The sequence below is a fragment of the Pseudonaja textilis genome, chromosome 3 (genome assembly GCF_049901715.1).
Source record: "Pseudonaja textilis isolate UNSWEBS1 chromosome 3, rPseTex1.2, whole genome shotgun sequence".
Lineage (NCBI taxonomy): Eukaryota > Metazoa > Chordata > Lepidosauria > Squamata > Elapidae > Pseudonaja > Pseudonaja textilis.
This window is the reverse complement of record NC_141992.1, coordinates 154,753,086-154,778,789: the sequence shown is the minus strand read 5'-3', so window position 1 is coordinate 154,778,789 and position 25,704 is coordinate 154,753,086. Positions and strand designations below refer to the sequence as shown.

The window sequence follows — 25,704 nt, the reverse complement described above, 5'->3', positions numbered from 1 at the left end:
TGTCTTCCGTTAATGTTTAAAATCCAATGTGTTTACTTTAGTAACGGCGCCTTTGGTAACAAAGTATAATTGATTTTACATGAATTCATGTAATAGTTTAAGCACTTTAACTTTACTTTAGATTTGTTCTTTTTTTCAGTTATTCAACTTTTAACCAACAATTGTATTTTTAAGTAATCTTAAGTATCGCCGGTGAGAAAGTTTGAGACAGCAGTATAAGCAATTTAAAATATCTTACTAGCCTTCTCTAACTTTGTTACTTTAAGTATATTGTACTACAACTTTACTGAGTGGCCAAGCTAGCTGAAATGACTGAAATTTACATATTTGGACAACTTACAGGTACCCTTATTAGTGAGTCTGCTCATTATTACAGTATTTATTCCATAATGTACCCACTGCAGTTGATGAGTCAACATTGGATAAATATTTTTAGAGTTTAAGGCTATGTTTATAAATCTGCATTTCGCTCAATTATAACTTGCTTAAATATAAATCATACAATAAAATATCATTGGCTGAGTTTTCATAATATACTATATTTGTCTATAGTAAGCAATTTTTATTAAACAAACCTTCACTTGTTTTAAACCTTCTGTCAATGTTAATTTTCATATTATTTTGCTTTGAACATTGTCATAAACTTGGACTATTTACTGTTTAACATTAACCACATTTATTAAAGTAGGTAAGCCAACGTTAACCACATTTGTTAAAGTAGGTAAGCCAACTGTGTATTTGAGGAAGATGAACCAGTACATTTAGCTAAGGGAATGCTAGATAGCTTTTACCTTCTAGTCCTGGATTTTTTTACTTATTTCTCAAAGTTGTTCAGTTGTCTTTCCATAAAATTTTAACAGAGTCAATGTCAAACCCAGTGAAATTAGAAAATCCATGCAGTTCAAGTGAATATAAATAGTTATTGCATGTTTAAACTCTCTATAAGAATCTGAACTACTACAAATTGGCAGTAGATAACGATCAACAGAATTCAAGGTGGGCTGAACTTAGAACTCTTCTGGGCATGAAGGGATTCATGACTAATGACATATTTGACCCCTCCCTCAGGCTCAGTCTGGTCATTTTCTATAGTCAAAGTTATAAAGAGAACAGCAATTCTCCCAACAGACACAAAAAACAATAGTTTGGGAGGGTGATTTTGTAATATGTTGGGGATTGCTGGGATTATGTCTCCAAAATAGAGATATAAACAAATCTAGTAGTTTGCTGAATATAAATATAAGTATTTTTTTCTGCTATTCTTCTCTATTCAGCAGGCCTGCAACATAAAACAAAAAATAGCTCTTGACCATTTGCACTTTATGTACCTAGACGTAGCTGGTAATTTCCCCTCATTCTTCTTTCTCTAGACTAAACATCCCATGTTCCTTCAGTCTACCTTTGTAGGGAGCATCTTCAAGTACTTTTGTTGACCTTCTTTGACCACATCTTTAATTTGTAATGCACCAGGGATAAGTATCTTATTTGAACCAGGCCACATTTTTGCAGTACTTGTAATAGTTGTTAGGGTACTAACATTTCTTCTATTATGTCATTCTGGCAGCCTGACGGCATTTAGTACTTCCCTACTTTTGTCCATAATGCAGAGAAAAGGAAGGATGAAAATGCTTTGCAGAAGTTTCCTCATCAGGAAGGCAAGGATGGACCTGAATGAAGAAATTTTATTTGCAATTCAAATAAAAACCTGGGGATGTTTCTTGACCCCTTTAGCTGGCTACTTATGGGTGTGATGATGAACAACTCAAAAATAATTATATTGCAACTCAGTAAAAAAGATAATATAATTTTTTTCAAGATCCTTGCAGTCCGGGCAATTTGAGTAGGGCACTGATCTGCAAATAAATAGTAAAGGAAAATTAAGTAAGGGAAGAAGTTTTTTGGGAGAAAAAATCTAGAAACAAGCAGGATCTTGAATTATCTGGAAGGAAGAGCACCATGAGGCGTGGTTTGATTTTCAAGGGACACTTTGTAGACAGGAGGTTGTTTCAACTTTCTTCAGTAAGTCAGTTCTTCTGACAAAGGACTTCATGTGGCCATAAGGTCTATTTTTCTCAGCTTGGATGTTGAACCAAAAATAATTCTAGCTAGGGAAAAGAATTGGTTTTAGTATTGTGATGTTATTAAAGTAGTTTGCTGTTCTGTATTATGTTAAGAATAGTTAATGATTTCATGCATCTTTTTAGGTACCAATGTTTCAAAATGGAAAAGGAGTCTACTGTACAGTAACTACAGGGCATCTTTTTTTTTGGAAAAAAAAAATCTTATTTGGACTTCCAGGGAACATGTTGTAGACTGAAGATATTTCCCTCAAAGCAGATCTGACAACTGTGACAGAATGAAGAATTCATTAAAAGCAAGTGGATAATTCTTTATAATTCCTCTCCAGACAAGGAGAACACCTGAGATCACCTACAAGTGCTCCTACAGTTGCTTCTCCTAAGGAGACTGAATGACTGAAGTGGATGTAGATTTCAGGAAGACAAGGGAATAGACGTCTTTTTGCTTTAATTGCAATTAGCACCTTTAAAAAACAATACTAGGTTTGCATGCTACCTTTCTAGTCCCTTTCTGAAATTGGTTGTTAACTAGTTTTCAGCTAGTAGGAACTTTTGGATGAACAGGTTTTACAGCACTGGATGATTTCCCTTCAATCCATAGCGAAAGAAGTTTTAAATTCAAATTTAAGGCTGTGAAAAATTATTTTAGAATAATCTACAAACGAAGAATTGGGACTTTGATTTTGGAAAGTTAAAAAAAAGACTAATGGGTCCAGATGAATTTAATATATGATTTTGGAACTAATCATAAGAATCCTTCCTGTGGGAAAATGCTTCTGTCTTAAATTCTCTTTTTAAAAAATGATAGGATGTGATTCCAATGGTTGGACACTGAAGGTACCAGAACAAACTACAGATTACAATTAAAGGAGGTGAACACTTACGTTTTATTAATTAATATAGGATGCAGCAAAACATTTTAACATTGGACATATTGAACAATTGGACATATTGAACATATTGAATTGGAAAAGAAAGAAAGAGAGAAGGGGAAAGATCTATCTATCTATCTATCTATCTATCTATCTATCTATCTATTTATCTATTTATCTATCTATCTGTGAATTATTTAACCTACAGTAAGTTACAAAATTACTGGCCAAATAGTCTACTTTTAAAGCATCTTCAGAAGAATTTTTTTTTATCATTTATTTAAGAAGCAGATTTCATAGATTTGCTTAACAGCACTTTCCCCTGCTTAATTGCTCTGAAAATTGGGATATTTTCTGAATATAGTATTTAATATGAATTCAGTGTACCTTAAATGAATGGGTGTCGTGTTAGTTTTGATATCTTTTTCAAAATCTTTTTCAATATTTTAGTGTACTTTTCCAGACATTTTCTGCACTCCACAGATCTTGTTAAAGAGGTGTACCTAAGTGTACATGTCTATACATGCATTTATGAATGTGTCTAGCACTTTACCTGGGGCAATGGAAATCTAGTATCTTGTACTGTTCCTCACTCATATTGTTTTAAGCCGCTTCACTGCATTTGAGAGAAGGTACCAAACCTGTATTTGTTGAACCCACACTTTGTCATCTGGGAAAAATACACTGTGTCCACTAAGAACTGGGATAGGCAGCAATATGGATCCACTTTGTAAAGCGGCATAGAATTTAAGAGACTGGGAACTGCACCATAGTACTTCATATGATTTTATGAATGTGCTGCTGAAAATTAGGGGCAACTTAGAGGGAGGGTTGGAAGCCATGGGTATTCTGAGTCATTACATTTGTGACTTCAACAGAGAGTAGTTTTATTATTATTTATCCAACAATTTTATATAGTTGCCCAACTCACATATAGTATGGTGATTCTGATAAGTTTAGAACAAAATTTCACAATGTAAGAACCCATGAATCCTTCACGAGTCTTACTTCACTCACCTCTCAAGCTCTGCATGCCTAAGGAAAAAGGGTCTTTGGCAATGTGGAAAAAAAGAGGCAAAAATGTATACATATACACTCAGGTATCGGCCAACCCTTGAATTTTTTAACAAAAATACCATGAAAAGTGTTAGCTTGTAGTTAAGCTGATTAATGGCATATTAGTTTTTTAAAAATCAAAGATTGGCTTTTCTGCAATAGGTTTATCTGTGAGTATATACAAGAAATACAGATCTTTTAAAAGTTTGTTTATATTCACGGATAAGCCCATCCACAGATACACCAAACCTGATTTTGGGGTGTATTTTGAACACCTACAATCCTTGGTTTATATGTGAACACATATGATTCTTACAAACTAAGCAGAGTATTAGAAAAGCCAAGGATATATTCTCCAAGATTCAGCACACATCTGGAAGGAGCTATACTTAGTGAAGGGAAGAGGAGAAGGATGTAACTAAGATAAGAATAAAATTAAGGCACCAAATAGCAATAGAAGAACTGGGAGAAGAGAAAACAGGACAAGACAAATCAGAGATGGTAACCAGGTTGTTGATTGCATTGTTACCTGAAGTTTTTTTTTTATTGTGGGAAGTATATTACATACCAGCTTGACATTCTAATAAGCTGCTATTCACTTACAGTGTTAAGCCTCATATTGCTTAATATGAACCAGCCTAACACTGTGCTGCAATGGAACAAAACAATGCCTATATATTCCTTCCTTCCATCCTTCTTTCCCTCCCTCCCTCCATCCATCCATCCCTCCCGCTCTCCCTTAGGAAGTGTCTTCATGGCTGGGAATTTCCCTCTACTATCATTTTTGTGATGGGTCACTAATTTATATAGAATGAGGATTTTATTTGGTTCATTTTCTATCAACTTTGGAAAATGCATAGATTCTGACACAGACAGAAGGAACTAGGAATTTAAAAACTGTAGGTAGAAGAAAACAAAAATGCTTTGAGCACTTTGTCCTAAAAATCTGGGTTTGAAAGCTAAGCAAATGGAGAATTTTGTTTGATTCACTTTTTTTCCAGAAAGGGCACATTAAAAATATAAGATTAAAAGAACTGAATGTGAGGTTCAATTGTATTCCTACGCTGATCAAATTACTAGAGGAAGAATAAAACCCTTTGTAACTAGCTTGGATCTAGCCACACAAGAAGCTTTGTTTAGTTTGCTTTGTTCTGAATTAACTGGAGAACCCAGCCAAGTCAACAAGCCATGGTTTAAAATCATAGCTTGGTGTGATGTATGAATTTACCCATGAAGAAAAGGAACTAGCTGTGGCTAAATTTCCTTTGGTTTAATTACTATGAATCTAATTTTAAATAGTACCATTGAATTTTATATGAATATATTCCTTTCATGCTTTCTGGTTAGACTTTATAAACAAAACCAGCTTTAACAATTACCACAGCCCCGGAAGAATGCTAAACAATATCCTTTATGAATATGGGTAGGTAGAATCGTCTATTTGCATGCAATCCAAAAACACATTTAGGTTTTTTACATGCAGGAGAGAAAACACAAGAAGATTTTGTTCCACAACTCTTCCCCCAATGTAATGAAATCTGAATTCTATATTTATCATATAGGAAGGGGAATTAATCACAAAGAGAATAAGAGGGACATGGCATTTTTCAAAAAGTATTTGGATCTGTTTGCAACACCTTTCCTCTAATTGTGCGTATTTTAATGAGTGGCTTACCATATAGTAGAACTAATGTTTCCTAACAATGCAATGCATGTTTCCCTAGGAAGAAAAAAGAACAAACAAGCTAACTGGATTAAACCTCAGCATGGGCTCCACCAGCACAATAGAAACAGGAACAGCTGAGAAATGTTTTTAGATCTTTGATATCTAACCCTATGCATCTTTGCTAGAAATCATCTGTTGATTTTAATGCATTAGCCTATGGTTTATCTGAATGTGTTAGTTTTATTGCTATACTATACCAATCTACTAAATAAATAAACTAAATAAATCTACTATTAAAAAAGGGAGACCCCAGCCTAGTTGAAAATTACAGACCAATCTCTTTATGCTGAGTCACCTGTTAAGTCATGGAATCAATTATTAACCAATCCATTATCCTTCACTTAGAGACAAACAACCTACTCTCTAACAAACAATTTGGTTTCAGAAAAAAACTATCCTGTAATCTGCAATTCTTACACTGCAAAAACATACGGACCATACAACTCAATCAGGGCAAAGCAATAGACTCAATTTACATAGACTTCTGTAAAGCCTTTGATTCAGTAGTACACAACAAAGTACTCCTAAAACTAAAATCTTATGGTATCTCTGGACACCTGCATAACTGGATAGAAGCATTCCTGTCAAACAGACAACAAATGGTCAAAATTGGGAGCGTCCTATCAAATTCTGTACCTGCCAACAGTGGTGTCCCCCAAGGCAGTGTTCTAGGACCAACTCTCTTCATACTCTACATTAATGACCTCTGTGATCATATTAAGAGCAACTATGTTCTCTTCGCTGATGATGTTAAACTATTCAATACCACAGACAATACTGCTATCCTTCAAAAAGACCTCGACTATGTATCAGAATGGTCAAACAAATGGCAACTTCAAATCTCAACAAATAAATGTTCTGTCTTACATATTAGCAAAAAAAAATAATCAGAAAATAAAATACAAGCTGCATAGTCAAGAACTTGTTGATGATCCAAACTCTGTCAAGGACCTTGGAGTACTCATCTCTAATGACCTAAGTGCTAGAGCCCACTTTAACTACATAGCCAAAAAGGCATTAAGAGTTGTTAACCTAATCCTAGGTAGCTTTTTCTCTGGTATTATCACACTACTAACTAGAGCATATAAAACATTTGCTAGACCAATACTCGAATACAGCTCATCAGTCTGGAACCCACATTACTTATCTGATATTAACACAGTTGAGAAAGTTCAGAAATATTTCACAAGAAGAGTTCTCCACTCCACTACTCGTTGCAGAATACCTTATGCCACCAGACTTGAAATTCTAGACCTACAAAATCTAGAACTACTCCACCTTCAGTCCGATCTAAGTATAGTATATAAAATCATACATTGCAATGTCCTACCTGTCAATGAACACTTCAGCTTCAGTCATAACAATACAAGAGCACACAATAGATACAAACTCAAGGTTAACCGCACTAAACTTGATTGCAGGAAATACGACTTCACCAACAGAGTGGTCAATGTCTGGAATACTCTACCTGACTCTGTGGTTTCTTCTCCTAGCCCCCAAAACTTTAACCTTAGACTGTCTACTACTGACCTCACCCCTTTCCTAAGAAGTCTGTAGGGGGCGTGCATAAGTGCACCAACGTGCCTAGCGTCCCTGTCCTGTTGTTTCTTTTTATTTCTCTTATATGTATCCATTTCATGTATTCATAACTATGTTTATACTTATACCTGTTATCTTATAATTGCTTGACAAATAAATAAAATAAATAAATAAATGTGATAACCTCATATTATTATGAATTGATTTCTTTATTAAAATATAGATATAAATGTATTTATATTGCTTAGTATTTTAATGTTCTGATGGAATTCAGAAATGGCCTAATACGAGATCAGATCAATCATATCTATTATATGATATCATTCCAATGGGGAAATATATGAATTTTGATCCTATTGCAAAGCTGCAAGAGGCTGGTGGTTTATGCATACCACCCTACAACAAGATGCTTCCATGTTCCATGTTGAACCACATACACAGAACTTTAGCCAATCCAAACTAAATCAGCCAAAAGGTAAGCAGAACTGTACTTACCTGTCCTAGATCCAAAGTTACATTTATTTCATCATACTTCAAACCCAAGGAAAGAGAAGGACTTTGCCACCAACGCTCTGTTCCATCTATAGCATAGTCTATTGGATGAGCCTTATTAGGATCAGCAGCATTGCAATAGTCACAAAACTGGCCCTGAAACAAATAGGCAAACAAAAAGATATAAGAATTACCACTCAAATTTTGGTGCATTGAAAGATTCAGAAGTTGTAATTCCTCATAAATGCCTAAAACAGCCTAATTCAGAAATAGAGATAAAAATAGATTCTTCCACAGCAAATATCTTGCTTTACTGCAGTTACTTGAAGGAGAATTAAGATGTGATTCAAAATGGCAACATATTCTAAATAGTCAGCAATGTTCTTCTCTACTGCCAAAATTCACTAACTTGAGCTTCCCAATAATTAAAATAATTTAAAAACTTTTAGATACTGGCTGACTAATTGAGTCTTGAACAATGCCTTCTCTGCTCCTGGCATTATCTCAGAAAGGTGTTCAATATGGCAGGCTATGTGCAGCATACACAGATGTGTTTGTTTCCATGAAAAAACATTCTTTAGATTTCTGCTGGAATTCATGGAAGTAGCCTAAAGGTGTCAGTCTTTCTAGACCTTTCATGAAGATGCATCCTCCTCCAAATTCCAATATGTATTCCAAATATTTTAAGTGGTCCATGAACACATGGTAACATATACAGACAGTCCTTGACTTACAACCATACATTTAGAAACTGTTCAAAGTTATAATGGCACTGAAAAAGGGGACTTATAAACCAGTCCTGGGACTTATGGTTAGTCATGTGATCAAAATTTGAGCGCTTGGCCACCAATATGTACTTACAATGATTGTAGGGTCCCAGGGACTCATGATCACCACTTGTGACCTTCCCAGATGGCTTCCAACAAGAAAACTCAATGTGGGGGAGCCAGATTCACTTCATAATCATGTGATTTGCTTAATGACCGTGGTGATTCACTTAGTGAACATAGCAAAAAAAGCTCATAAAATTGGGTGTCACTCACTTAAGTAATGACATTCTGGTCCAACTGTGGTCGTAAATTAAGGATTACCTGCATCCTCTGTATTAGATTGACATTATGTAGGGCATATAAGAAAAAAGTTCTGCCCAAATGTTACGCTTAGAAACTTCAAAAATAAAGCACTAATAATTCTTTAAATCACCTAGATCAAAACTAGATATACATTTTAAAAGCAGTGGTGATGAGGCATTTTTAGGCCAAAGGGCAAATTCAAGGGACAAGGACCCCAAAACCTCATAGAAAGGCAAAAGTTGAGCAAAACTAGACATTAAAATAGTATTTATACTATTGAAATCAACAGATATATTGAAAATTTGTATATTCAGAAAGCATCTGAATGGGGAGGGTGGATGGAAGCTACTTGTGTAGATGAGGGAAAGTGGGTTATTCTGATCATTGTTAATCATGATCTTCATTATTAACTCATAGAAGAAATGCCTACTGTAAAGTACAGTACCTGAATTCATTTAAACAGCACCTTAAATTACTCTCTGCTTTATCCTATGAAACTCATTAGAAACTGAGTAGATGTCAAACTTCTACAGTGGAGATTTGCAAAGAAAATGTTATGGGGATACTGGAGAGCTATTTACAAATTGCTTATTCTAGCCAGGAATGGTTCTCTCACCTTAGGCAGGTTAAAGGTTTTTTCATTATTTCATCAAAATAGAATAGAATAGAATAGAATAGAATAGAATAATTTATTGGCCAGGTGTGATTGGACGCATAAGGAAATTGTCTCTGATGTATAAGCTCTCAGTACTTGTATCAGTGTGCATACAAGTAACAAGTGATAAATCATGATCATAAAGATATTGATGGCAGCTAGGAATTACATTTTTATTTGCAATATGCAATTTTGTATATATAGTTCTCCCTCTTTGCTCCCATTTATGTTGCTTTGTTGGAACATGATAAAATCACCCACTATAGCTGCCTCATCCCAGAAAAACTTCACAACTAGACACATATTTAGTTTGATTTAAATCCTGTGAAGTCCCATAAATTATGGATTATTCCCAGAAAGCATGTATACATGAAAGTTTTAAGAATGCATTATTAAATATCAATGCTGATATCATGCCAATGGCAAAAGTTAAATTAAGGGAACAATTAAATATTACCCAGATCCCGGGTGTTCATACAGTGTTAGCCTGTAGACACATAGCGTTGTCGGTAATCAATTTGGAAAAAATCTCGAAAGAAGCACATCTTCTCTGTAAACTACAAGAGCCTGTGCAGATTGAGGTGTAACAGATTGAACCAATAAGTAACAAACTAAAGAAATCGCAGGTAAATCTCCAATTCTATATGTTGTCTATCTTTCTGATTATCTGGAATATGCTATTTTCCTCATCTATCCCTTTCACCTGGATATATCTGTATATGCATGGACATGTTCGCCTAAATTTTTAGTTTAAGCTATTTAATGCTTAGTACCTATTTTTATGTGAAAATAACTCTAGTAATTCAAGTTGAAACAGTAGGACAATATATGCATTGCTGTGACTGATTTCCCAATCTTTTGAAAGAATGTAGAAGCCCTCTTGAACCACAGTAAGAGGTAAACTACAGAAGTATTCTTGCTATGTGTCTCAATGAGGCGTTGTTAAAACTGCAGAGAAGGACTTTGATGGCTTCCAAGTCAATCAAATATGCAAGGAGAATGACATGCTTTCTTGTACCTGGGTAGATCTCCCAAAAAACCTGTTAAGATCTTGGACCTGGCACAAATCGTATCTGACCTCATATCCAAAATCTCCAAGACAAATGTTAAATAAGGAAAACTTTGTTTTATTTATTTATTTTATTTTGTCAAGCGATTATAAGATAACAGGTATAAGTATATACATGGTTATAAATACATGAAATGGATACATGTAAGAAAAATAAAAATAAACAAAAGGACAGAGACGGTAGGCACGTTGGTGCGCGTATGCATGCCCCCTACAGGCCTCTTAGGAAAGGGGTAAGGTCAATAGTGGTCAGTCTAAGGTTAAAGTTTTTGGGGTTTGGGGAAGAAACCACAGAGTCAGGTAGAGTATTCCAGACATTGACCACTCTGTTGCTGAAGTCGTATTTCCTGCAATCAAGTTTAGTGCGGTTAACCTTGAGTTTGTATTTATTGTGTGCTCTTGTAGTGTTATGACTGAAGCTGAAGTAGTCATTTGCAGGTAGGACATTGCAATGTATGATTTTATATACTATATTTAGATTGGACTGCAGGCAGCATAGTTCTAGATTTTCTAGGTCTAGAGTTTCAAGTCAATTCTGCAATGAGTAGAGGAGCGGAGAACTCTTCTTGTGAAATATTTCTGGACTTTCTCAATTGTGTTAATACCAGATACATGATATGAGTTCCAGACTGATGAGCTGTATTCAAGTATTGGTCTAGCAAATGTTTTGTATGCTCTAGTTAGTAGTGTGATATTACCAGAGAAAAATCTACGCAGGATTAGGTTAACAACTCTTAATGCCTTTTTGGCTATGTAGTTACAGTGGGCTCTAGCACTTAGACCATTAGAGATGAGTACTCTAAGGTACTTGATAGAGTTTGGATCATCAACAAGCTCTTGACTACTCAGCTTGTATTTTATTTTCTGATATTTTTGCCAATATGTAAGACAGAGCATTTATTTGTTGAGATTTGAAGTTGCCATTTGTTTGACCATTCTGATACATAGTCGAGGTCTTTTTGAAGGGTAGTAGTATTGTCTGTGGTATTGAATAGCTTTACATCATTGGCGAAGAGATTGGATTGGTTAATAATTGATTCCCTGACTTTACAGGTGACGCAGCATAAAGAGATTGGACTGTAATTTTCAACTAGGCTGGGGTCTCCCTTTTTGAAGATGGGGATGACTGTGGTTAATGACCATAGGTTTGGCAAGGAGCTGCTCCTGAAGGATTTTTCAAAGATTATGCTTAGAGGTTCGACTATGGCAGTGGATAGCTTTTTTAAGAAGTAGGCACATATTCCATCCAGTCCAATAGATAGAGATGGTTTTAGATTGCGTAGTGCTTTTTCAACATTGTCTTCTGTAAAATCGATATGTATATCATTGTAGTTTTCTGTGGTTCGACTAGGAAATATTGGGCGTGATCCATTGTTGTTTACAAATATTGAGCCAAAGAATGTGTTAAAGAGGTTGGCTTTAATGGTGTCATTGTTGCAGTCTTTACCATTAGGTCCTTTCAGGGGTGGGATGGACCTTGAGTTTTTTAGTTTGTTGTTTATGAAATTGTAGAATGTGCGGGTGGAATTGGTGCATAGAAGGTTTTCCTCTTGTTTAATGTGATAATTGGTGCATTCAGTCTTTATCTGGTGGCATAAATTTTTGTATCGGCTTTTGAAGTTGGCAACATGACCAGATTTGTTTTTCCACCAAAGTGATCTCTTTTTGGATTGAAGCTTCCTTATTGCTATGGGTAATTTGTTTTTTTCTGGTTTTGGGAGTTGTTTTTGGTACATATAGTTTGATGACTCTTTTGACTTCATGTAAAAATATGTTGTAATGGTCTTCAACAGTAAAACTCTATTCTTTTTTTTCTAATGTATGTCAAGTCTATAACTACATTGTTTATTAAACCCCAGAGCTTTCATTTCATAAATTGACAAAGAAGCACTTCTGTATTTTTTCCTATGGTCAGATCACTCTTGACCAATCTGATGCCATCCAAATGTTCTGGACAATAACTTTTAGGATAATTGGCCAAGATGGGTAAGAATCTTGGGAGATGTAATCTTAGTGAAGTTTCCCCAGATTGGGAAAGTCTAACATGGATTTATGGAAATTCTCAGTCATCCAGGCCATGGTTGTCCCAAAGGTGCTTTTTTCAAAAGCCAGTTGGACTTCATTTTGTTTTTTCTTGAAGATGTTTCACTTCTCATCCATTCTTCCGCTCTCAATTCTATAACTAAAGAAGCTCCTTAGTTGAGAAGTGAAACGTCTTCAAGGAAAAATAAGAAAGTCCAGTTGCCTTTTGAAATATCTAACATGGATCATTTTAAAGTGATTAAATTTGTAGATGTTTTTAAAACATTTTTCCAAAACCAGACTAGTATTCATAAAGCAGGAATTGAAAACTGCATTTGTATTCTGTTGGAATATTTTCAAAAAACCCATAAAATATTATGCTTAGGCTACCCAGCTGCTCATGGGCCTATGAACAATTCCTTGGTCAATACTACTATGAGGCTGTCTACTCATAAGTAAATATGCTTGAATGTAATTGTGCTTACTCCAGGACACTGAGTATAAAAATGCAGCTGTACTATTATACAGCTGCTGTAAATGTATCCTTCAGGATATTATTACTTTCTCAAACATCCTATTGTCCATACAAGTATTTTCTGGCATATCATATCCAATAGATATTATAAACTTATAAAGAAAAAGAACTGAATCTTTTTTGTGGGTCTTCATGCAGACAGAAACATGTATATTCATACAAATTTATCAGAATTCAGCTAAAATGCATATGGCTCAAATATATACACAACAAACATGCTTGATTTAGAAATGGAATAGTAGCTAATTTTCAGGACAAACATCTTAAGCTATTCTTAGTGCATATGCAGAATTGATGTTGTGCAATAGTGGATCACCTGTGTTAGATTTTATTCTTCTTCTGACTCCTAACAGACAAGATCCTACAAGTTGCTGCCAAAACACCTGAAGGGAATTTATTTTCTTTAACCCAACCCTGAAAAGATGTCTCTGGATTCACCTTTTCACTATAGCAAAAAAGAGGCTGGTAATGTCTCAATGTTGTTGCCAGAGACACTGCTTTGGTTACCATATTGGCCTAGGAGCTTTAAGCAGGAAACGTCTTGAGTAGTACTTTATGTTGGCTAACATAGGTTTCTGTGTTGATTAAAATGAGGCCCATATGTTTAAACTCTTCTTGGCATGGCAGCTAATTGAATAGATTGTGATATAGCATTGCTTTATCATACACAAAAAGAAGCCAGGAATTAAGATTGAAAGAATGCACATGTTTTCTTTAATGAGGAAGACAATAATGCAATCCAGGACAATCTTTCTCAGCCAAATGCTTTCTAAAACTATTGGATTACATGTCCTCCATGTTAGCCATAATGATAAGTTGACATGCTAGGAATAATGAGAAATGTAGCTAAACATATTTTCAGGATATCTGGTTTGGGAACACCGGTTTGCCTTCTTTTTAACAGTGTTATACGACACTTGATGAACAAAGTGCTTGGACATGAGAAAAAAACCTAAGCATCGAAGAAAAACACTTATTTTAAAATCTGGTTTTAATCATTTTTACTAGTAACAGCCATATTCATTAGAACAGGGAGGCAGATATAAAATAGTGAGAATTTGTACAGTGTAAACAGTTTAATCACATATTTATTCATTGACAAATGGAACCTTCTTCCATGGAAAGTAAGCTTCAAGTAAGCTTTCCTTTGAGTTTATTATGGCCAGAGTACTAAAATATTCTTAAATAGGCAAATACCATCAATTGAAACATTACAACATCTAAGTATCAAAAAAGGATATAATTACAGCTAACAAACCAGAGCAATAAACCTTTTATGCCTTAAGCATGTGTAAAACATATGTTTTATACATGCTTAAGGCATGTATAAACTAAAACCACACTGCTGCCTTTCCCATGGTGGGAAAGGACTTAGTATATGGGCACTATAAATGCCATTACTTATGGTACTAGGATTAGCATCCAAGTCACTCCCTTTAGTTTAGAGGAATGTAATGGTATCTCAATAAACTCATGTCCTAAGTATTATCAGACACATTCCAGCTATATAAGTCACAGTATTATTGACAATGATTTTTTTAAAACCATTTGTAAACAGTATAAGCAGTTTAATCACATATTTATTCACTGACAAATGGAACCTTCTTCCATGGAAGGTAAGCTTCAGTGGAAGGCAGCCCAGTAACTATTACAAGTTTTAAAACTCTCCCCATAATTCTGATGCAGTTCCATAACAATGCTCAGTTATTTTCAAATCAAAGATATATAAATTGATAGATTTTAGTTGTTTGGGGATTATTTGTATTATCTGTTGTTGTACATGCCAATAAAGAATACCGATACTTTGTTTCAATTACCTCCAATCACTTTGGTTTCTAATTTAACTGGATATTTTCTTTACAGCAACTTGGCATAGACAGTAAGACTGGAACACCAAGAATTAGAGATATCCCTTGCCACTTTCTCAGGCTCGTGGCTTCTGCCTGTGCCATCTCCAATACAGAACCTATTTGGAGATACATAATTGGGTTGCAGTACTAAATTGTGTGTCAGGGACTCTGCAGGAATTAGTTTGGGTGAACTGTGATTCGAAATGCATGTTTCTGAGTCTTACCAACTGATTCTGCAGAAGAAAGTAAGTGGGAATTTTCTCAAAACAATTACATATGGGAGAATAAATTGAAACATGTAGCACTCCATAGACAATATGCATGAAGTAAAATTGACCAAGGATACATAATTCAGTGCCCTCTAAAGGTAAACCGGGTAAGAAGGATAATTGGAAGGATGGTACCAAAAGCTATTGACAAGTATACAACCATTATCAGGCATATATTTTTCTCATCCATTCCTGGAATCTACCTGAGTGACCCAGGCTGTTTCAACCCCAGGCTGGGTTTGAAGCCTATTTGGAATTATTTTGAATAATCTGGGCTGCAGGATTTATGTTGCTTTTAAATATTGTTATCATTTGAAAATTAACCAGGTAGAACTAAAGAGAGGAACCAATTAACCTATGAGCTCAATGAACTGGGAGAACTTCTATCTACAACTACCAACATATCTCTGAATATTAACAGAACAGAGATTGTAATACTTTGAATGGATCTTCTTAAAGGAACTGGAGTTGAAGACCCTTATTAACACATTGCAAATATGCCAGAATAGATCTCATTGTCCTTTTGCTCACTCCTATCTTCTTTGCTCTCTGTACTATCAATCAGAAGTATTGGCCAATACAATATAACACCTAATTATTTAACCCATAGAAACACAATCTATGGGGATTACCAGTAGAGTGATGTGATTTACACATGAGTAGCTAAATTAGATTAAATATATTTCACTATGTAGAGTTGTCTGGATTTTTCTTCCCAGACCATTAGGCATAGAAACTGAATTGGCACAGTTTTGACCTAAACTTCTAAAGAGGAAACTATCTAATTCACTATATAAATTAGAAATTAAAGGTAGTGCAAACTCAATCAATTACATAGAGCTTCCTGTTGGTGTACATTTGAACTACATACACGTAGGATCACAACAGGACCAGTGTCACTGGTATTAGGGGAAGAAAGGAAGGTTTTTACTCTTCTATATATTACATTGCCTTGATTACAATCCTCACATAAGCGATTTCATGCGTGCCTATCCAGAAAAAACGTCTGCAATTAATGGATCTCATCCCCAAAGCGACCTTAATAGTTGCTACTACAAGAAAAGTAACTAATCCAATTTCGAAGTTTTATGAGTGCTGCTTCTCTTTCTGTTCTTCCTGATCTCTCTACCCCCATTCTCCCCCACATCCCCGCGGTCATTTCTCTCACCTGGATGGTTTGTCCGGCGGGGGAAGCCGCGGGTCCCCCCACCAGCTTGCAGAAGAGCTCTAGGCGGGGCCTCCCGCTCTCGTCCTGCCCGCAGGTGGCAGTTGCCCAAATGCGGGTTGTCTCCGCCAGATTGAAGTAAGGCGGGTGGAGACTACGCGCCCGTTCCCCGGCGCCCAGGGAAGAAGCCGAGAGGGAGCCCGCGGGATGGCAGCAGGACCAGAGTGCCAAGACGATCCCTGCCAACGCTGCGCCTGGCGGCGTTCGAGAAGTCAAGAGAACTGCCGCCACCCGGGTCCTCGCCATCTTCGCGCCCCTTCGCTGGATTTGTTTACGCCGTCCGCGGGATCGGTGATCCAAGAGGGACGGCCTGCCTCCGCCCCTCCTGTGCCCCTTTGTGCTCCGATTAGCTCGGAGGGCACCGAAAAGAAAGCAAAGGGGAGGAGGAGGAGGAGGCGGCAGCAGAGACACCTCCTGCTGCTCCGCTGCCACTTTCGCTGGATCGCGAGGGAAAAGGCCGCCCAGGGAGAGGAGACCGGACTACGTGGGTCCTAAGGAGGCGAGGGCGGCGCGGTGATCCCGGGAACGACCTCGGCAGAGAAAAACACCTGCAGCTCTAACCCGGCGCTTGCGTCCTTAGCGGGGAGCACCCGTCGGTCGTAAGTGAGGCGAGGACTGAGGAAACGCGTCACTCGTTACTGGCTGCAGATCAGATCAGATTAAGGCTTTGTCCAGGGCCGCGATCCTGTACTGTCCGCGTTTCTCTCAACTCAAGTGAACTTCGTGGAATTTGCCTTTGATTAAATGTCCATCGGGTGCTTGGGACCTAGTGGGTTTAGGGGGCCGAGGATGGTGTTAAAAACACAAGAAAATTTCTTCAGACAACCCATATTTTCCACAACTTGATGCCTTGCAAAGACTTTGAGGTTGGTAACAGGGTTGTTCAGGATTCCCAGGTAGCTGATTTCAAACAATTCACTATTGCCCCTTAATTACTTCATTTAATAAGCCCTCTGAAAAAGTTTCATCTTGGATTTCAACTCAGTTCCATCTGATTTATCTTCTTTTAAAAAAGCTGACCTCTACAAGTCAGTAACTATTTTTTGGAGGGTGTCAGGATTATCTTTCATCCACTCTGTGGAAATTAAAACACTTCCTCTAGAGCAGCTACTTCAAGCATTCAAAATTATAGCAGCATAAGTAAAGTGGCAATGGTTTATATAAGTGATTTTCAACATTTCTGGAATGTTGTGATAAGGCAAACATAAGGAATAAAATGTATATACATTAGAAATTTAAAACACTTCTTCCATTTTGTCTTATTACAGTGTAAATGTATCTTGGCAATTTTTTTTGTTCTGTTATGGATCCATGACATTGCCTTCATTTCATCTGGCACCCATAAGTGCTATCCTTAGTTGTTCTAGTTTCAGAGTAGTGTTTTCCCCCTTAAACTAGCAACAAAACGGAAAATCTGATGCCCATCAACAGCCACAATAGTCTATCAACACCATAGATAGGTAATCCATAAGGAGTAGAAACAATCCAGCAACAAAGGGCTCCAGGCTTGCTCTCAAACTGGGAATGGATCTGAACCATTTGACAGATTCCTCTGCACAGCCCTGTAAATCAGAGGTGTCAAACTCTCATTGTCACAGCGGTGTCATGTGACTGTATTGGAATGTTTTCCCCCTTTGCTAAACCAGGCAGGGCGGGGCCAGCACCTGACGCATCTGGCCCGCAGGCCATGAGTTTGACTCCACTGGTGTAAATGATCATCTGAGCCCTCCTTCCGAAGGAGAGACCAGGTGATCTGGATCAGGGCCATCAGGCAACATGGATGCAATAAGCCCAGGTAAAAAGTGACATATTATCATGATATAGGCCTTAACAACAGCTCTGACCTGTGTCCAATCACATGTGTTCTTAAGTTTTTCTCCAGCGGTGCTCTAGGCACCTTTGGACCTTTTCAGCACATTCAGCTCCTCCATAAATCACAGTGAGTTTTGGGAGTGGTAGGCCATAAAAGGGCACATGGATCTGATCCTGTTCAGAGCCTTGGCTGCTTTCTGATTCCAGGTTGTGGCCAAATCCTCCACAGGACAATGCTGCAGAACCCCCAGGACATCCTCTAGTTTCTTCTGGAACTAGGGTGGGTCTAATCACCGAAGGTGGGCCATTCAAATATGTCTTGTCTCCTTGCAGGAAGCGGCAGTTCTGGAGATTCTCACAGCCACCAGGGCATGGTCTGACCATGCCAGAGGGGATAATGACAGATCCTCCACCATAACAGGCTGCTATTGCTCCAACAATCATATCCAGAGTGTGACCACTGTCCTGATTTGAACCTCGGATAATCTGGGATAGGCCCATGGCTGCCATGGTGGCCATAAATTCTTGACCTGCCTCCGAGGCCAAACCAGATTGAGGTCTGGACTGTTGTAACGACGAGGCAGTCGAGTTGTTTGATCATGAACAACTGAATCATGATGATGCTCTTTATTGGAGTATAGTCTTGTATTTATATACATTTTTAGTTATCCTCCATCATTGGTTAACTTTGGTTACCGCTTTAGTTACTGTTTAGTACAGTAATCCATACAATTAATTATCTCTAGTTAAAGTCTAACATATGTTTACTTCCCCTCTCTAATCCTCCTTTATCCATAGATTAGTGGCTTTGTTTGCCTGAGTTGTATTTGCTTGGAAACATTCTTTATCTGAGGTTTGCCATCCGAGATTGGAACATTCCTGCAATTACAACTCTACACTGGACCATAAGGCAGGGAAACTTCCCTGCCAACCCTGAGACAGCTTTCAGCAACTCAGGCAAGGAGGTTACTGTGCAGCACAGAAGCTGGTATAGCAAGCAGCAGCATCTCCAACTGATCCTGTGAGACCAACAGGGTCTCACACTAAGAAACCTATGGAGGATGGCACCTGAAAACAAAAAGATTCCTGGATGACAGTTGGTAGGCCCCCTCCTCTGCCCTGAGGCTCTGGCTGGTTGCAGACCCTAAACCCAGCTGGACACATTTCCAAGAGGGAAACTCCCCCCTCTGGTGTCAGCCAGGCTTCAGTAATGCATGCCAGTTCAGCTTGTTCCTCCCCAATGAGTTCAAATCACCTTGTCATAGAACTGTATGACACATGACCACCAACTTACAAAGTAAAAACTGATAGTTGTATGAGTTTTATATTTAATCTTCTGTTTTGGAGAAAACTAGCTGATTTCACCTAACACCTTTAGCAGCACTTCACAGGAATAAAATACAGAGCCTTCATTCATTGCTACATCATCAACTACAATATCCCTCATCATTGCTGGAATTGTTGCTAGGAGTTAAAAATTCTCTCTCTCTCCCCTCTCTCTCTCTCTCTCTCTTAATGAAATAGGGCTGAAACACCAACTCAATTTTTCCAAACAGTTCTTAATCTTTAAAAGTGTAAATGTATAACTTACTGCAATGGCCTGATATTAAACATTACATAAAGGAAAGAATTTATAGAGTATTATTCTGGGAGCCACTCATTCTCTCACAGCCCTAGAAAGAAAGCCCTGACAAGCTACTTCTGAAAATATTGCCAAGAAAACTGCAGGGACTTGTCCTTCTAGCCACCAGGAGTCAGGATTGACTTGATGGGTCACAACAAGAACACTGTCACACTCACAGTGCAGTCCTTTCAAGGCTGTACTAAACACACTGAGACTATTCTTATGAAAGTTGATGTGGGATTATTCTTATGCACTTTTTTTTGCAAGGTGAGCACATCAAAAGCCAAAAATAACTTATGTTCTTATTACAAACAACCTGAATAAACATCCTAAAACACTTCAGGTACATAACAAACTTGGTCTACCTTTTCAGTTATTCTCTTTTTGCTAAACAGTAGTCTCAGTTCCTGATTTGTAGTTATTCATAACCATATATAACACAATTACTTTTATAAGCATAAACACTTCAGCATATTTCTATTTGATCTATGATTTTAATTTCTGGGTTTTTCCAACCAGTTTGTGCTAAATTTCCTGATTTTCCTCCCCAGGGTTATTTAAATAGCTGCAGATGTTTTGGAATTGCCAACATTCACAGATTAGAGGTTCTGAAGTTTTATTTTTGCTTTCAGCCAAATTCCTGGTGGAACACCTTTATTCGGGGAAGCCACATGTATCAGGGTTTGGAGAACAGATCCATCAACGGTGCCCCTCCCCCTGGTTTAATCTGGGATGGAATTCAGTCAGAAGGCTAGAAGACAGAACCCTGCTATCCAGATTTGCATCTTCACACAATGTTCCATTAGGGCCCTTAAATTAAGTTACGCAGAAGTATTTTGCGAATGTGGCAAGGAGAAGCTTTTGGCAGATCATCCTGACAAAGCTTTAAGAGTTGGTTTCTAATCTAAAACATACAGGAAAGTTGTACATGCTATTCTAATCCAGGAAAGCAAAGTAGGCAAGAGGAAGGAGCTATCTTTGTATACATTATTTCAATATTTGGCTTTTTATTATTTGGAAAAAAAATAAACACAAAGTACATTATACTTTTTACCTACCATGTTACCATATGTAATTGGTCTGGTTTACCCAGACCAACATAAAGAAAATAAATAATGTTCTTGTCACTCCACAAAAGCATAATCAAAATAGTTTGAAAATCTTGCATAGAGCAGAAGCAGCTTCACAACTGAAAGAATAAGTCTCTTGCTATAGAAAGTCCAGAAGCGACCTGTGTTATCTACTTATCTTGCCAAATCTACACATTACATTTTATGCCAACAAATATTGATAGAGAATAATGGATATCAGCAACTCCAGTCTGCTTGTTTTAAGTGACACTGATTGCCAGCTTCTATCTTGTCAAATATATATATATATATATATATATATATATATATATATATATATATATATATATATGTATATATATGTATATGTATGTGTATATGTATATGTATGTGTATGTATATATATATATATATGTATATATATATATATATATATATATATATATATATAATGGGAAAGTGGTATTAAATCTTTTGTGTTTCATATCCTGTTTTTAATAAAGTACAATACTGCCAGTGTTCCTCCTAACCTTTTAGCTGACAAAAGTGATGACAAATGCTTTTTGCCACTGATCCACTTAAAACATCTGATGCTGAGCTGTGCATGTTTCTATTCAAGGAAATTTGATATGACAAAGTGCACCAATAGGAAATAGATCTTTATATGTGCCAATGGCTCACCCTAAGCTAAAGAATAGTCGAGGAATTGCTTATGGATATTATTTAATAGATTTATGCACAAATAATGTCTCTTATATTCTCCAGATTGAGAGAGAGATCTAGGTACTATGTTTTCTTCATTGCATTAATTCAGATATGTTTAACAGTGTTAATCAAGTAGCATAGTGAACCTTATCAACCCAAGTTCCAGCTATAAATTCCTTTCCTGAGCATAGACATGTTTCAGTACTGTATTCCTTTAAATGAAACTATGTCAGCAATGGCCGGTGTCTGAGATATCATACTCATCTCTTTCTATGAAGTGCGCACATATACATTTCCATTGCCTCTCTCTTCCTCCTTTTGTAATTAGTCTGCATCTCCCCACCACCTTGCTTTTGTTCCCTGTCCTGATATATGCTTTGTTACCTGCCTCTAGTCTGCAGGACTCCATCACCGCTACAAGTGAAGTAAGAGAGAAGAAGCAGGAAAAATATGTGATTTCGGTCCTGTAGTTTAATTATGGAATATACAGTCATTACAACATGAATAGACAACATGGTATCTATGGAAATATTCCTTGAAACTTATGATTAAATACTTTTGTTCTGTTAAAAACACAAAAAGTATTAATTGGGTCCAACCTTATGAAAAGGGAGCTATAGACCTAAATGAACTTGCAAAGAGGGAGGATGAGAACAGAAAGGCAACTGAAACTTGGCCAGAGCAGCAATAGCAACAGCACTTAGATTTATATGCCACTTCACGGTGCTTTACAGCCCTTTCTAAGCAGATTACAGAGTCAGCATATTGCCTCCAACAATTTTACCGACCTTGGAAGGCTGAGTCAACCTTAAGTCAGTGAGTGTCGAACTGCCAAAATGCTGGCAGTCAGCAGTCAGCAGAATTAGCCTGCGATACTGCATTCTAACTATTGTGCCACCACAAATCATTTTATAATTAAGCTTGAAAAATTACTGTGGTTGATTATGCCCCTTTAAACAGAATTTATACTATCTATTCATACATTGTTTTAAATTATGTTTTAATTGACCATAATAGTTTATCTCCTTTAAATAACTGGGAGATAGAATATAATAAAACCAGTCTGTTATTACAATGTCTGGTAAAGTACAACTGATAGGTGAGAATGTCTATATAAGTTTAAACTTCAACAAAATTATTTTACATGGATTATTTTGAGGATGTGGGTGGCAGCAAGATTTTAAAGGATAGCTATATTTCCATGAAATAAATTTGAAACAAGTGATGGCACTTCTCTCCAAATCAATATTGGTTTCAGCAGAGCTCATCAAATTCTCTATTTATTTAGAATCTTTCAAGATTGCTTTAACTCAAAAAACTTACATGGGAAACTGGCACACTACAAGGCTTTCATCTTTCGTCTTTTAGACTCTAAACACATTCTGGGGTGGGGTGGGGGGGAAGATGGCTGAACCCAGTGCTTTGTTTGATAGTTTGTCTATATGCCCAGAAAAAACAAGGGTAGAAAGCAAACAACTTCAGTTCTTTGCCCTCTGGTAAATGGCTAGGTATGATTGGCTGCTTTTCCCAGGGGAACCATTTTATTATTATGTATTTGATTTGTGTCCAGAGATGATTCATTTCTGCCAAGAGAGCATTCTTTATGAGAGTGCCAGAAATATGATCTGAAAAATACCAATGTGCATGCCTGTCCAAAAAGGTTGCTTACCTCTAAATTAGAGAATGTTTCTGAAGAAAGGTTCACCATTCTCACTGTGATACCTCAGGACTGGCCTTCAACTCACACACAATGCAATTTTGTTTCCTACATTCTTGGTTGCTGTAGAAGTTAGGAGATGCCAAGAGTCACGAAAATATAGAAAGTGCTCCACGTGATCTATAGGCTATTATAAATTATTATTTCAATGTAAGCTTTCAATTGAGATTTTTCTTATTGTTTTGCTGCTGTTCTAAAGCAAGCATCTAATTCCGTTTATTATTTCCAACAAAAAAATTTCAAAATAGATTTCTGCTCTCATGTGCTTCAAGTGAAAATAAATCCACTACTCTGCAAGATGGGCAAGATGGAAAAGGAAGAAAAAACTGCAGTGTCCCATGGTCACGTGATCAGTTTTTGTCATCTTCTGACAAGCAAAGTCAATGGGGAAACCAGATTCACTTAACGACTGTGTTACTAATTTAACAAATACAATGATTCACTTAACAACTATGGCCAGAACAGTCATAAAATGGGGCAAAACTCACTTAACAAATGTCTTGCTTAGCAACAGAAATTTTGGGCTCAATTGTGGCCATAAGTCGAGGACTACGGGTAAGTCCTCGACTTACAGCCACAATTGACCCCAAAATTTATGTTGTGGGATGGGAGATTTGTTAAGTTTTGTCCCATTTTACAACTCTTCTTGCCACATTTGTTCAGTGAATCACTGAAGCTGTTAAATTCAATGTCATCTTGGGCAAGTAGGCAGCAATATTAAGTAAGTAAGTAAATAAGTAAATAAGTAAGTAAGTAAGTAAGTAAGTAAATAAATAATGGCTGTTAATTGAATGTGACTTTCCCATTGTCTTTGCTTGTCAGAAGGTCACAAAAGGTGAACACATGACTCTGGGACACTGTAACTGTTATAAATATGAACCAGTTGTCAAGCATCCAAATGTTTTGCTGCTGTGACCATGGGGATGCTGCCATGGTCATAAGCGTGAAAAATGGTTCTAAGTCACTTATCAATGCCGTTGTAACTTCGAATGGACACAAAGTGAACTGTTGTTAAGTCGAGGGCTACTTGTACTTGTACCCCTTTAGCACGTGTCCTCCAACTGCCCAAAACGGTTCACCCCCTTTTTTGTCTTCTCTGCAGCTACTTTTATCACCTCAGCCAAGCAGGGAGAAGGTGGCCAGGACCTGCAGCTGGAGGCCCGCAACTAAATCCTCCTCTGCCGATCTATTCGCGGGACTTTGCTAATTCAGCGACTCCCGCTTCCTCTGCGTGACCGAGGAAAGCGCGGGAATCCTCGGAGGGCACCGCGATGAGCCAGCAGAGCCTGCGGCTCGCGAGGAAAAGCGGGCCTCGTGCCGCTGGTTGGTTGGCTGGCAGACAGCCGCCGCTGTTACTCAGACGCCGGCTCGGGCGTGGAGCTGTCGCTCTCTGCAGCCAAACGCTGCCCTGCTCGCCTGGCAGCGCCAGAAGAAAGCCGGGAGAAAGCGCTGCAGGGCGGCCAGACGATGCAGCTCCGCCTTTGGCGGTAGGCATGATCCCCTCAGGATGTCTTTCAAGGTAAGTCCGCAGTCGAGCTGTGCAGGGCGTTGCTGCTGCTGCTGCTGCTGCTGCTGATCTCCAGCTAACGTTGCAGTCAGTCGCCGGGGCAGGCCTTCTTGGAGCAGCAGCCTCTTGACATCAGCCCGGGTTGCAGCAAAGCAAACGATGGAGAAGCCGGTGCAGAAACCGGCTGCTCCAGAAAAGCGTTGTTTGGCGTGTCACCGCTCGCCGCCGGCGGTGGAGCCAAGCTCTAAAAGGTGAAGCGTGGTGCGGCTGGGGCGAGTCCTTCTTGTCTGCATTCAACTTAGACGTGCGGGATTTTCTGTAGCTGGAAAATGAGCCCGGTCAAAAAGTCATTTTCCCCATGCCAGTTACAAAGGAGATGGTTCACGTTCAAAGGACATGGGGAAAGAATTTTTCCCCCTATTTATATTGAAAGTGGTGCAAAGCTTCCAGCCATTGAAAACTGTTAGTCATAGCAGCGTTCTGGGAGGGGTCTTTCTGCAGAGTACCTAAATTGTTATTTATTTAAATTTATTGGTTGCCCAACTCCAGTGGAATTTAAGGGGTAGGTCTGAGGGGGCTGTAAAGGAAGACACTGCTAGGCCTGAATTTTATATCATCATCATCACCATCATCATCATCCATCTTTCCATATGAGCCTTGGGACTCCAAAAACAACTCACTGGATTTTTTTTTTAAATTAACATACTGGTTATTAAAATACATATTAAAACAAATTAACTAGAGGACTGGCCAATTTTTGCTAAAACAAGTTGGCTATAACTACTGTATATTCGGCCAAAAAAAAAAT

General features: G+C 37.7%; 2 protein-coding genes across 5 annotated transcripts in view; one reads left to right on the top strand and one right to left on the bottom strand.

Moving 5' to 3' along the window:
• Positions 1 to 19,688, bottom strand: part of LAMA3 (laminin subunit alpha 3) — a 130,063-nt gene extending 110,375 nt beyond the window's left edge. For both annotated transcript variants that reach the window (XM_087931160.1, XM_026699292.2), the window contains exons 1-2: positions 16,405 to 19,688; positions 7,767 to 7,919 (exon numbers count right to left, since the gene is read on the bottom strand). In XM_087931160.1, coding sequence (XP_087787286.1) covers positions 7,767 to 7,919; positions 16,405 to 16,707 — 456 coding nt within the window. In that variant the 5' untranslated portion in view covers positions 16,708 to 19,688. The remainder of the gene's footprint in view (positions 1 to 7,766; positions 7,920 to 16,404) is intronic.
• A 4,983-nt stretch (positions 19,689 to 24,671) lies between these two features.
• ANKRD29 (ankyrin repeat domain 29) overlaps positions 24,672 to 25,704 on the top strand; it is a 31,948-nt gene continuing 30,915 nt past the window's right edge. For 2 of the 3 annotated variants that reach the window (XM_087931169.1, XM_087931170.1), the window contains exon 1: positions 24,751 to 24,908. In XM_087931169.1, the coding sequence (XP_087787295.1) occupies positions 24,897 to 24,908 (12 nt within the window). In that variant the 5' untranslated portion in view covers positions 24,751 to 24,896. Of the gene's footprint in view, positions 24,909 to 25,704 lie in introns of all 3 variants that reach the window. The other variant, XM_026699293.2, reaches the window with a different exon arrangement.